General features: G+C 40.9%; 2 protein-coding genes across 4 annotated transcripts in view; both read right to left on the bottom strand.

Annotated features, from left to right (window-relative positions):
* Positions 1 to 11,489, bottom strand: part of fhit (fragile histidine triad diadenosine triphosphatase) — a 210,311-nt gene extending 198,822 nt beyond the window's left edge. Inside the window, exon 1 of one of the 2 annotated variants that reach the window (XM_084463752.1) lies at positions 11,478 to 11,489. The gene's annotated coding sequence lies outside the window, so the exon portion shown is untranslated. The other variant, XM_084463753.1, reaches the window with a different exon arrangement.
* On the bottom strand, positions 4,610 to 11,230 carry LOC311338472 (uncharacterized protein). 2 transcript variants are annotated; one of them, XM_084463750.1, is made up of 11 exons: positions 10,603 to 11,230; positions 8,392 to 8,515; positions 7,983 to 8,238; positions 6,939 to 7,215; positions 6,663 to 6,840; positions 6,472 to 6,548; positions 6,204 to 6,384; positions 5,779 to 6,027; positions 5,512 to 5,683; positions 5,279 to 5,427; positions 4,610 to 5,041 (listed from the first exon to the last, which is right to left on the bottom strand). In XM_084463750.1, the coding sequence occupies exons 1-11, from the start codon at positions 10,885 to 10,887 to the stop codon at positions 4,860 to 4,862; spliced, it is 2,130 nt and encodes a 709-aa protein (XP_084319876.1). In that variant the 5' UTR covers positions 10,888 to 11,230; the 3' UTR covers positions 4,610 to 4,859. The 2 variants fall into 2 exon arrangements, with proteins under 2 accessions (XP_084319876.1, XP_084319877.1); XM_084463751.1 differs by having other exon boundaries at positions 5,779 to 6,009.
* Positions 11,490 to 13,485: the final 1,996 nt, after the last annotated feature.

Below are 13,485 nucleotides of genomic sequence, written 5' to 3'. Positions count from 1 at the left end.
ATGCGGTTGGCACCCAACTAACCGGCACTATGCCTAGATAGCCTCTCCATCTGAGGATATCTGGCAACAGAAACTGTTGGAATTGACCCCATTAGTAACATCATATTTGCTCTGTCCGAAAAGTACTGAGTAACTTAATTTAGTTTAAATGGTTTATGTAGATGGAAACGCCCAACAATGGAAGGGAAAAGGGTCTTGAATGAGGTTAGAATGGAGACAGATGAGGCCACTCCCCTGTTGTTGGACAACTTTGGGGCTCCTCACAGCAGCAGCCTAACAGCTGTCAATGCGGGGCCGTGTGATGACGCAAACACAATAAGTGTGCATGTTGGACAAACTCAGAAAAACACAATGCGTCGGGGAAACAGACAAGGGCGCTGCATTATACATAAAGTGGAGACAATCAAATCAAATGTGCAAGGTATTGCAGCCGCATGAATAAACTGTGCATAATTGATACCGCTCTTACATTATGCATCCCCTCTACCAACCTATATGAACGTATGACAGCAGAGGTAGGCCGATGTGCAGAATACTGTATCAATGAACTGAAGATACCCACGACTTATGTTTTGTGTACAAAATAATTGACGTGGCTTATGGAAGCGATGAAACATGACAAAAAGATGACAAGAATGAAAAGGGCTTCACCAATGTTATTTATTTAGTTGTTTTTTTTACGTGTAAAGAGAAAATACAATGTTTCATGTATTAAAGTGTTTTTCTTAAGAAACAATAACAGGACTCAACAAGCACCACACAGGTCTTGAACCTTGGAAAAAACAAATTGTCCGACTGGGAGAGCACGTGTTCCTCCTGGCTCTGAGCCGATGCTTTCCCAAGGTCGCTGTCTGTTCCTCCATATGTGTAGTAGGCCTATATGGTTTTACTACGTATACAGATGGTCCTAATAAAAAGCACAATATCCATACCACCATAGCTGACAACAAGAATTAAAATCCATAAAATTGAGAATATATATTTTTTTATCTGAATCAGATCCAACTATGTTAGTGCCAAGTTAAATGACAGGACAGAATTTGTTGATCAACCATTAGAGCCGCTGTGTAACTTCACATTATCTCACTATGCAGACCAGAGGGCGATACACAATGACCATGAACTGTTTCTAAAGGTACAAATATGAAATTGACATAGAGGGGCATCATTTAAAATTGTATGAAAGATTACACCACAGTAACCTAATAAAGACATCAGGGGCCGTATTCACAAAGCTTTTTATCTTACCGCTAGGAATGCTCCTAACTCGCGCTTAAAGTTTTTATGTAGGAGTTTTTTCTGTAAGTAATTCACAAAGCCGCTGAGACCTACTCATGCTAAGGATAAATCACTAAGAGTGAACTAAGAGTAACGCCCCCTAACATGAGGGTTTAGAAGCGGTTAGTACGGTGATTGGTTGTTGAGTGCCGGCAGTCTCGTTGAAACTCACCAGCAACTTCACACAAACAAGCCCACTAAATCAACGGAAAATAAGGAAATAGCCTAGGCTACAAATCAAGTCCTATCAAATAGTTGACAGTGCAGTTAGCAGAATACACACATGACACGATTGTGCAGAACACGATAATGACCTTGTATACACGTCAATTGCATTATATCAAAGAGGTAATTAAAAGCACCCTGCAAACTATTATCCAATGAGCATATTTCCAGCACTTTAAATATCAGCCCATACCGCTGTTCAAGTCCTCCTATCATGATAAATGAAAGCAGAGACAAAGACTGTTCCCATGACCAAATGCTACTGCTGGCCCAGTTTGTGTTGGAGAGGAGAGGAATTATATTTGGGGATTTATATTGTAGATTTATATTTGTGTGCTCTAATCATAATCAATCGTAATGCTCAGAATCATTTACATGTTATAATTTAACTGTGCTCCCGGTTTTGGATTGAGATAGGGTGTCAAGAGCCACGTCTTGCTGGGATAGCCACTGTCACCCAGCAAGTGACATCCAGCTGGTAGGCTACATGGTGCCTCTCAAAAAGTTTCCTCAGACCGCGTCCTTATCCGTTGACGGCACAATGATTTTGATGTTCCCTGATTTTCCCTGTTGCTAAATATTTAAGTGTTGTTGTGGATTTTGGTCCAGGAAAGGCCGCCGAGACAGGATCGCTTTTAACTCACTTTATTTGGTTAAGGTTTTTGGTCTATTGTCTATCGTCTATGAAACAAAAGGAGAGGGATCGTAAATAACACGCGCGGAGCGTCTCAGAGCTTAGCATGCAGGAAGATACACCGCTGAGAGATTCTGTCTTCCAAAGGCGGAGTCTGAGTTTATGTATCCCAGGTGTTCTTCTTTGGGTTTTCTCACTTCCTGTGTGTGCCCGTTGCTGCCCCTAGTGTAAATGTTTTATAACTTTATCAATTGTGTTCAGTGCTGCCCTCAGGCGATTAGGAGGGGAAATTACCTCTAAACTATGCTTGGTGCTACTGGATATGGCTAAGTGAGAGTATTACAGTAAAAATGTATCGCTAGGGAATATTACAATTAAAAAATGTCACAGTGTTGCCAAACATTTTATCTCTGGACTGATCGGGTTATTCCCGTTTGTGGGGACGTTATTGCATCCCGCACTATCAACCCAAAGTTTGATACCTCACACAAATTGTCAACCAGATGTGTTTGCGTTGTAAACTTGAGAACGCCTAGCGCTACTGGCCATTCACCTCAGGCTGGGAAAATGTGGCTAGCTAGAGCACGCACATTCAATCTGATAACATGCCACTGCAGATACTCACCTTATGATATGCATAATAGGTTACAAGATGGCTGCAGCAGCTAAATGAAAGGCCTCCCTTTATGATAGACCATCCGGGTTTAGAACCGGTTTGCCTAAATGTGTTCTCGCTGCAGAATGCATGCAACATTTACAATGCTGACTACGGTCCTTTACAGCTACGGGGGATAGAGCAGTGAGTTTTATCTATAATAACGTACTTCACTGTTCATACACCATAATAAACTACATATAGTGAGCCAATGCCACAAATTCAGATCATATTTTAACTAGGCCTGGGCAAAAATTAAAAGTTTTAATCGCATAGTATTGGTGAGTTCACTCGCGATTAATCACACTTAGAATTATATTTTAAATCTGCTCAAATTGAAGTTAAATGTGATTATCAAATGGAATGACACATTATCATTCATACAAAATGTACTCAATAAGACCTAGACCAAGTGTTTTATTAACTCACTCAGTGTGGGTTGAACACCACAGATTTGGGAATTGTAATCAGGCTCACTTAGTGCAAGTGTAATTCAATGTAAATGAAGTGGAACTAAAAACAAAAATGATGGTAACACTTTATTTGAAGGTGTCTACATAAGTGACATGACGCTGTCATAAATACGACATGACACTGTCATGAACATGTCATAAACGTTTACGACGTTGGTCATTAAGTGTCATTCGGTTATTACAAATTGACATTGTTTGGGTTGTCTTGATTATGACAAGTTGACATTAATCAAAAAGACATTACCAGAAGTTATCTTGGTCATGACAAGTTGACATTAATCAAAGTGACATTACCAGAAGATGTCTTGGTCATGACAAGTTGACATTAATCAAAGTGATATTACCAGAAGTTATCTTGGTCATGACAAGTTGACATTACATTTGTTTGGGATGTCAGGATGTAATTACCAGAGGATGTCTCTGTCATGACAACTTCACATAAACAGAAAATGCACCTCTTTTTGTATTCATGAAATGTGACAATGATTACTACAAGATGTGCAAGGTTACAGACCAATTCTAGTACTTCAGATAGATGTGCTACAGGATATTTCACAAAGCTGGCTGTCATGACACAATTATGACAGTGTAATGAATAAATGATTTGACCTCAAGTAAAGTGGTACCATTTTGATTTGTCATTAAGATATCATGAAGGATAGACTGGCTGTCATGACACCATTATGAGATATCCTCTGGTAATTCCATCCTGGTTAATGTCATTAACCATTTGTCATTATAAATACATCCCAAACAAATGTAATGTCAACTTGTCATGACCAAGACAACTTCTGGTAATGTCACTTTGATTAATGTCAACTTGTCATGACCAAGACAACTTCTAGTACTGTCACTTTGATTAATGTCAACTTGTCATGACAAAGACAACTTCCGGTACCATCACTTTGATTAATGTCAACTTGTCATAATCAAGACAACTCAAACAATGTCAACTTGTCATAACAACTGAATGACGAAGTCATAAATATTTATGACATGTTCATAACATTTATGACAAGTTCATGACACTCTTATGTAAACACCTTCAAATAAAGTGTTACCAAAATGATTTCTGATATGAATGTTGACCTTCTGTGGGCAAAACCTTTCAAAATCAAAGTACAAACGAAAGAAAAAAGACGATGTGCGTTAATGCGTCAATTTGTATTAATCACATTAAAATAAGATTGCGTTTACACGTAATTGACGTGTTAACGTGCCCAGCCCTTATTTTAACATACTCTTAAGTTTTTCTTAATCAAATTGCATATTACGCATGAATTCACATGAAACATTTTACAGATACAATAAACATTTATTGACCGCAGTAATGAATATTTGTACATGGAAATACAGTATAAGTAAAGGATTCACTGAATCCAATTAGAAAAATGTGGACACAGATGTTGACATTGTAGAACCTGTTGACTTACAATGCTCAATTTTCCGAGTCGTTATTGGTATTTAGCCTATAGGAGCTTTGTGAGCTGGTACTGGGGCTTCCTTGGGTGGAAGATACGGGTTGTCATCCCATCATGCGTTGTGCTTCAGATACACCGGGAGTTTCCTGATGCCCATGGAAGACACGTAGGCTTCAAACCAACCTCCCTTGATTGAATCTGGAGACATAGCTGGCGATGACCTCCTCCTTGTCTGGATGATCATATTCTGAAGACAGGTCCGGCGGGGTGTTCATCTTCAGAATCTCAGCTCTGTACGATGATGGGTCGACAAAGACGTTCTCCGCGATCATGTCCATCAAATCATCAACATACCCTGTGCAGCAACACACACACACACCCCCACACACACTAGTATAATGTACTAGATTATTCAACAACTGTTGAATACATACATTGAAACTTTCCACTTTGAATTTGGTAGTTACTCGGGTATTCATGTGTGTATTTATTTGTTTATTTAATGTGTTGAAAGTACCAAGTTGCAGTACTTTGTCTCATGTACAATATAAATGTTTATTTTTTGAGTATAAAAAAAAAAGTTAGAACTTACGGAATGTGGCCTCAGTCTTCACTGGTTTGGCTCTGCACTCTCCCTTCCTGGTCTTTGGAAAGCTCAGTCTGAACATAGGATCCCCTAATGACATGGTGGCTTGTCCTCTATTAGCATTCTCGTTGTAATGCATTGCAGCCAGGTAGAGTCTAGGACAGTAAAAAGAAAATCAAATATGAAAATATTTGCAAAAAATGGGCAAATGTTCAACAAGTAATCACAGCTGAATTTACCTGCACAGCATTCCTAGATATGGATAGACCACGTTTTTAGGAGCGAACCGCAGGATCACGGTGTGGAATGCCTCCAAAGAGGATGTCTGGTGGTAGGGACTGAGTTTTGCAATGTCCCTCAGGACTGTCTTTTTGGTCAGCGCCTTTTCCAGCTTGTAGAATGCAGGAGTTGCTGAAAGACAAAAATATTATAATTATATCATAACAGCTTACTTATTGGTAATGAGCAGCTAATTAATATAACCAAACCAGTTGAATGACACAAACCTGCTGAGAGCCATTTACTCTTGTCCCTTATGCTGCAAATTGCATGTAGACATTTTGGGAAGAGGGGGTCATCATGTGTATGAATATCCTGAACATGGTTCAGGAGGGAGGTCCATTTTGCCACTCGCTCCGGCCCGGTTTTTGACGATGCCGCAGTCCAATGGACGTGGTTTTGGATGGCTCGCATCCACTTTTTTACTTTTTGGCAGTCCTTTGTTTTGCTAATTTTATCTAGTTGTTTTGAAATTCCTACAAATCAGAATAATTATTTTTTTTCAATAGAAGTTAACCCAATGCCAAGAATAGACCTACAAAGTGGTTTGATTCCCACGCATTTTCACCAACTACAAGATACTATACTATCAATATGTACCAAAATACAAAATATATAAGTATGTTTCTAATGTTTTGTTGGGCGAGTGTACCTTTCTCCATGCGCCAGACATCATAAAATTGAGTGATATTGTTCTCCCTCAGAAACTTTTGAATTCGTGGATGACGGTCGGTGACAATGCAATTGAGAGTTACACCACGTGCACCCAACAATGCCAGGCTCCTCTTCAGGCCTTCCTTCTCCATATGGGAGCTTCCTCCAACCTCATTGCTCTATCAAAAATCATAAACATGTCCATATTTAAAATATGTGACAATGGCAAAATTTAAAACAAGAACACTTTCATTCGTCTCGCCCACCTGAACCAACTGGAGATCGACAACAGTGTTGGTGTTGAGGTCCATCATGGTGTAATTCCCAAATTTTGCACAGTGCCCTGTGAAAACATTGTCACAACCTTGTAGTCAAGTCCAGTATGTTTTTAGGTCTTCCTATTCATTTACAAACAAACACATCCTACGCTTAGCATTTATATAAGAAAAATATATACCTGGAGAATCAGCCCTCATGTCACCACCAAGTATTACTTTACTTTCTTCGCTGAGCTGCTGCAGCATAACATCCTGGGAATTTTTCCATTTGTGGATAATAGCTGGCTCTATAAACATTCTGGCATGCTGACGAAAGGTGTCTGACAGAAAAATCTGCAGATGCATTGCCTTGAACACCTGATGGAAACGAAAAAACAACACAATTTTATAATATAAAACATTATATGCAATGTTTAACAATGGAGCAAATTATTCTTTACTCATTCTTCATTTACCCTTTGAAGTTTGAAGAAAGAGGCTCCACTGATGTACACTGCTGCAGAAAGCTCTAAGTTCCCAGCTGGTGTGTTATCCAGAAGAGGCTGGCTATTCCAAAATCGGGAATACTCACAATACTCACACAGCTGTTCCACTGATATGAATGTCCCAAGCCTTTTGGTTTTAACAGCGCATACACGCTTACACACAGCACACACCTCGAACAGCTCCATGAGACAGGTTTCGTACACTATGTACTTCCTTATCTCATGTTTTGAAGTGGATTCAGCATCTCTGGGGGGTAGGGTGATATAGTTGAATCAGCAACTCCTTTAAACAGTTTCAACAATAACCAAACACTTTTATGAAAGCATTATAAAGTAGGACTTGGGGCTGGGCGGTATATCGATATTTTAAATAAATCAATATTTTTTCAAACGAGAAATGGAACGAGGCGTTACTGTCAACATCGACAAGTTCATTTACGTTGAAATTACAGTGAATTTCCTTAAAAAAAAGCTGTTTCAAGCCGTGCCTGCCGCTTCCTCACTCTGCTTATCTTTCTCCGTCCCACTCTGCCTCTGGCACACACCGTGTTGCCAGATTGTGCGGGAAATTTGACCCAATCTGGCAACACTGCTCACACCCTGGCCCCACTCTTCAACTCACGTCACTTTTTTAAATCCCCGTCAGCGCCGAGTCCGTCAAATGCATTTGCGACATCTTGTTCTGACTGTTTTTGACTCATTAATTTTAAAATGTTTAGCTACCCTGGCATACATCCAAATTTAGGATTGAGTTTGTAATCAGCAAGGCAGGTTAAAAAGCACAGCGGCGCCCCCGATGTAGAATGATGAGTTGGAGCGGGGGGACGGCAACGATGTTATTGCGACAACAAATATCAATATATATATCCTATATCGACATTCTGCTTGAAAATATCGAGATATGACTTTTGGTCCATATCGCCCAGCCCTAGCAGGACTGCTGAAATACACCTCATCCGTTTCAGCAAACAAACTGATAAGATACAGTTAGACAAGGATTTTTCAGTAACTCACGACATGACAGTTGACTCTGTCAAAGCTGTAACCGAATCTTCAGAGTCATAGTTTATGTCCAGCCCTTTAGAAGCCAGTATTGAGCAGCCCTCAAGAGAATCCTCCTCCTCCTCTACCTCTTCCACCACCTCCTCCTGCTCCAGGCGAGGTCTCTTAGATGGCGGCTTTATAGGTCTCGAGCTTTGTAAAGGCAGTGGGCCTGTGAAGGGATCAGTTGATGTGCCAAAGTCCTTGCAGGACACAGTAGCCTGGACAGCTGTAAAAAAAAAAGTACATTTTTATGATGGCAGGGCATTCTTAAGAGTAAAACACTACAGCACTGTTACAGTATGAATTCAAGCACCAAAGGGTGCAACAGCTCACGATAACACTTGATCAAAAGCAAATTGCAATCTAGAACACTACAAACCTTCACTTCTGTAATGTGAATGAAGAGTCTTCAAAGAGAGTTGTGTTCCAATACTGCGTCTCTGTGGTGGCTCAGTCTGGCAGCCAATATCCCTTGTAGCAGGTAACTGGCCTGATGCAATGGCCTATATAAAAAAGAGAAGTGATAACAACCTTATCTTACATGTATAGCCATGCCACAGCTACATACAGAGTTACAAAGGATCAATCATAAATAAACTGAGAGATGAAACTCATTACACAAAATGGTCAGCTTGGAGCGTAAATTGTGCTGTGATTTAGCAGTCTCACCCCTACCTCGATTTGCACTGGGCAATGCTAACATATTCCAGTTTAGACATTTTCAAATGCATTACTTTCTCGATTCTTAAACCCGGTGGGGAGTGTAGCGGATGGTTGAGTTTGCAGGGGAAACCATGCTGACTTAGGGCTGGGCGGTATATCTATATTTGAAATATATCTATATTTTTTCAAAAGAGATATGGAACAAGACGCTATCGTCAACATCAATATCATTCATTTGCGTTGAAATTACAGCGCCTTTGCGCCAAAAAAAAAGCTCTGAGCTGCTTCAGAGTCCTGCATGGGTTCGGGTACCCGACAGGTGACCCGTACAATTTGGATGAAACAGGTAAAAAATAATGTACTGTGTCGGACATGGGTGCGGATCGGGTCGGACGCCTGAACAGTGCGGGTTGGTCGCGGGTTTTGCGATTGCAATTTTCAAGGCCTCACGTGCAAATAAAAAAAACATTATAAGTGACACATCTACAACATACAGTATGCCTGCATTTCAAAATGATGAGAGCAGTGCCTGAGCAGTGCCCCCGGCAGAGAAGTGAGCGCTATTGTCAGCGGAGTGCACTATTGGACGTAGAGGATTCCAGAAATGAGGCTCCGCAGTATCGGGACGAAGTTGCTGCTTACATTGATTACAAAACACCTTAAAAATCACTCTTTTGGTCCGTTATCGTGGTGGGGAGAGCACGGCCATTGATTTCCCAATATTGCTCAGATTTTCAGATTTATCCTCGGCATCCTTGCTCAGTGCATCCAGGGCAGCAAGCGAGCGAGACTTCTCCAGTGCTGGATCTGATATTCAGGAGCGGAGGAGTCAACTAAAACCGTCAACAGTGGATGTCCACAGTGGATGATGTGCTTTTTTTGCACAGCAATCTAAAGCACCACAGCAAACACCAGACAGTGTAATTCCCCGGCGTTCCATCTAATGTGTCTAATTTTCCATCGGGTGCGGGTCAAGCGTCGGTATCAATTTAAAGCAATTTATAGTCTGGTCGGGTGCGGAATGTAATTCGTGCTACTGTCGGAACACTGGTCGGATGCGGTTTTAAGTATTGCGGGTACGGGTTTGCAGGACTCTGCTCTGATTATCTCTCTCCATCCCGCTCTGCCTCTGGCTCACACACACTCTGCCCCGGCCCCGCTCTTAGACTCACGTCACTTTTTAAAATCCCCTTAAGCACGAAACATGGAGTCTGTCAAACGCATTTGCCACATCTTGCTCGGACTGTTTTTGACTGACTAATTTTAAAATGTTTTGCTACCCTGGCCTACACCCAAATTTAGGATTGAGTTTGCAATCACCAAGGCAGGTTAACGAGCACAGCGACGCAGGCAGGTGGGAAATAAAAGCACAGCGGTGCCTCCAATGTAGAATGACGAGATGGACCGTGACAACGGCAACTATTTATTGCGTCAACAAACATTGATATATATCTTATATCGACATTCTGCTTGAAAATATCGAGGTATGACTTTTGGTCCATAACGCCCAGCCCTATGATGACTGCTGTTAAGTATATTACTGAATATAAGTGCAGGTGCAAAGCCATGTTAAATAGCCTACACAGGGACGTCATTACGTGAGCGTGCGTGCATGCCTGCGTGCACTGTTAATGTCATGTGCGCAGAATAAATGGTCCGAGCAGTTCCCAGACCAAAGAGATAATGGTGCGGCTGTGTGTTTTTTCTCCGGTGAATATTAGCCACTAGATAATGTTAGTTAACCACTTTGGATGACTGCAAGGACGCGATAGACTGCTGCAGAAATGTCTAACGTAACAACTGCAAACTAACTAGAAGCTAGTGGTTAGCAGCTAGCCATACATCATTCTCAATGACAAAACTCACGCCACAACATGCACAAGTTCACGCTAATCTACAAAAGAAAGTTAAATATGTGTATACTTACATGTCCCTCGTCTGCAGGTATTCCACGCAAAGTTGGAAGTGCCCCCTCGTTAAGAAAAAGTTTCCCAGCTAATTCTGCCATGTACTGACCGAGGTTGGAGAAACAGTCCGTCTTGAAGTGCTTAGCACAGACCAACAGATTTTTGCCAACTGTAGCTGGGACTTTGCCTTCAAAAATGAAATTAATCCATGCAGCTCTTCTGTCGTCTGCGATAGGGACACGATGGAGTGATTTGTGCTCATCTTTACAGCCAACAACAGAACACCTTGCGTGGCGCCTCGACATAATGAATTCCAAACTTTCAATCACGTAAGAGCGTATCTTATATATGCTCTGATGGGGAGGTGGGAGGTAATTTTCAAATGTTCCTACGTCAGACGAGGCGCCAAAATTGACTCGCTCATCTGGAAACAGCAGGCGGGGTACACGCAGAATCGCAAATCTCACTCAAAAAAAGCATGTAGGGCCTAATTTCATAGTTTATATACGTGTGGTGGCATCAGAGACCCAAAACAACACCCCACATCCCAGTTGTTTTTTTCATAATGTAATTTTTAGTCACTTAACCAACACAGGGTGATCATAGTAAAGAACTAAACCTAAACTAACCCTTAATCACTTCACCAACACGGGGAGATCATTGGTCGGGCAGAAATCGCCGATCTCCAAATAAGGTCCTGTCTGACAATTAAGAACGATTTTAAAATGAATTGCATACCAGTAATACCAACAAAGTTAAGGTTAATAATTATTTCTAATGTCGAATGAATCGTTTGCTGTAGAAGTATGACAGTAATAGTAACATTGGGTAGTAAAGTGAATGAAAACAGTACAGCCAGCGCTATCACAACGACCACACTTCACTCGACACTCACCTTCCGTGTTCGCCGATCCACTGAGGGGACTTGTGGGAAATGTGGTTTCAAATATCGCGACTACATTTGATTCCGTCTCTGAAAGACTACAAATACCACAACGAAATTATATGAAGACACTACGGTGCTACGTTCAAGTAGAAATGGAATAAACACACATCATACAGCATATATAATAGTATAGTAATAGTAATAAAAAATATATAAATAAATACTTCAAAGGCAAGTGTGTTTAATTTCCCATGAAACAATGATAATTGTTCTAATTGTTTCTAAGTTTAGGATTTTTATATTATTTAGTCGTAATATTATTAGTATTAGTAGTAATTAGTAGTATTAGTATTATTAGTATTAAATGTATAAACCAACTCTGAGAACGAATGATGAAACAATAGTCAGCTTTTTATTAACAACCAAACACATTGTTTATCCAAGCCCAAAATAATGCTACAAGACATAATTAGGTTCTACTAATCTAAACTCCTCATTCACTTGTTCAGGTTTAGTACAATTATTAACTTAACTCAGAAGACATCCCCATCCTGTCAAGTGCAATGTCATTAATGCCATCAGATAGAAAAGATGATTGTGCATGAAATTAAATAGTGAAAATTGTGCACGCTGATGATGCCAGGACTACCTGCTGACACATTTATAAACACTATTTAAGAATGGTCTGAGTTTGCCCACAATGCTTTTATGTAGATTAACTCATTTAGCAGACCAGTGTGTCAAAGGTTACCTACAGTGGACGACCAGACCAATTAGAGCATACGTAAAGAAGTCGTGACTTGTGTCCTCTGGGGCTGACCTTGCAGTGACATATGTGAATGACTGCAGTCATTTTCCTTCCAATTCTGGGGTTGCTGGTTCAAGCCCCATGCTTGTCGTCGCATACCATTGTGTGTGAAAACCAGTGTGACGATCCCTCCTCCCAGGCACTAGGTGTCCCTGATTCTTTTGAGTTGTGTTTTACAGATGCTGAGTGGAGGGATCGTCAGCGGCATGAGGAACACCTGGGCCAGTGTGCTCTGCATATAAAGACCTTCCTCATTCTGTGAAAGGGGCTGGCAGGGAACTGACTCCTGTTCACCGGCAGGCCTGATGGCAGTGCTTTCTTTTTGTTTATTTTGATCTGCACATACACTATCACACATCCATACATGTATTCATGACTGATACTGATCTTTACACGTTTGGCTTGATTGAATTGTTAAATAAATACTGCTTGCTAGTAGCCAGCTCGTGCTTGTTCTCCCTACTTTGGCACAGCCTTGGAGCTGGGTTGTGACACCAGTGTCACACACAATAGAAATTGTGGAAACCAAAAACACTGTCAAAGGCGATGCCATTCATTATTGGAAAGGTAGGGAGGGGGAGTGGGTAGACCCATGGAGCCAGTAAAGTGTAGATTAGTTTGACATGTGCATACTTACGCTGGCAACAACAGGCATGCTGCTGCTGCCTTCTGGATCCTGTGCAGTGATTTAGCAGTGCGCACTAGTGGTTCAGCCAGTCAAATGTTGTATATCATTTGAACTCTGCAAGATCAGATCAACAAACTCAGCAAATGTTTGTTTGTCAATCATGACCCTCAAGATTTAGAAGACTTGAAGGAGATGTCAAGCAAGAGTTGACCGTTATGTTGACAGCTAGGCTGTGCGAGGTGGGACAAAAGAAAGTCCTGTTTTGGAGTGGTTTGGCTGACAGTGGCTCGTACTCAACTAGACAGAGATGCTGGAGAGGCACGGTGAAAAGGGGACGTTGTTGCAAGCATGCTAGATTCCTTCATAGGCTTACTTTAAATCCAGGGGCCAGAAACCATGGCACCTATTATTATGGAGGGAAAGTGTAAATTTAACCATTGATATTGTTTTCATATTATTCGTGTAATTTAATTTCATTGTTTCAAGAAAAATGTCTCCAGATCAATAACAAACATCAACATGGCAACCCATTTCAGTGGCAGAAAAAAACAAAACGCAATGAGGCGAGAATAACCCAATGG

Source organism: Micromesistius poutassou (assembly GCF_964030765.1).
Source record: "Micromesistius poutassou genome assembly, chromosome: 2".
Taxonomy (NCBI): Eukaryota; Metazoa; Chordata; class Actinopteri; order Gadiformes; family Gadidae; genus Micromesistius; species Micromesistius poutassou.
This window is presented reverse-complemented; position numbering and strand designations above follow the sequence as displayed.

What these genes read in the sequence shown, in the direction of transcription:
- LOC311338472 (XM_084463750.1), bottom strand. Translation starts at nt 10,887, where the DNA reads ATGTCGAGGCGCCACGCAAGGTGTTCTGTTGTTGGCTGTAAAGATGAG. An exon ending in TTCACATTACAGAAGTGAAG is followed by an intron (nt 8,239 to 8,391) that starts GTTTGTAGTGTT and finishes TTTTTTTTACAG; the next exon opens with CTGTCCAGGCTACTGTGTCC. An exon ending in GAGTAAATGGCTCTCAGCAG is followed by an intron (nt 5,684 to 5,778) that starts GTTTGTGTCATT and finishes TTTGTCTTTCAG; the next exon opens with CAACTCCTGCATTCTACAAG.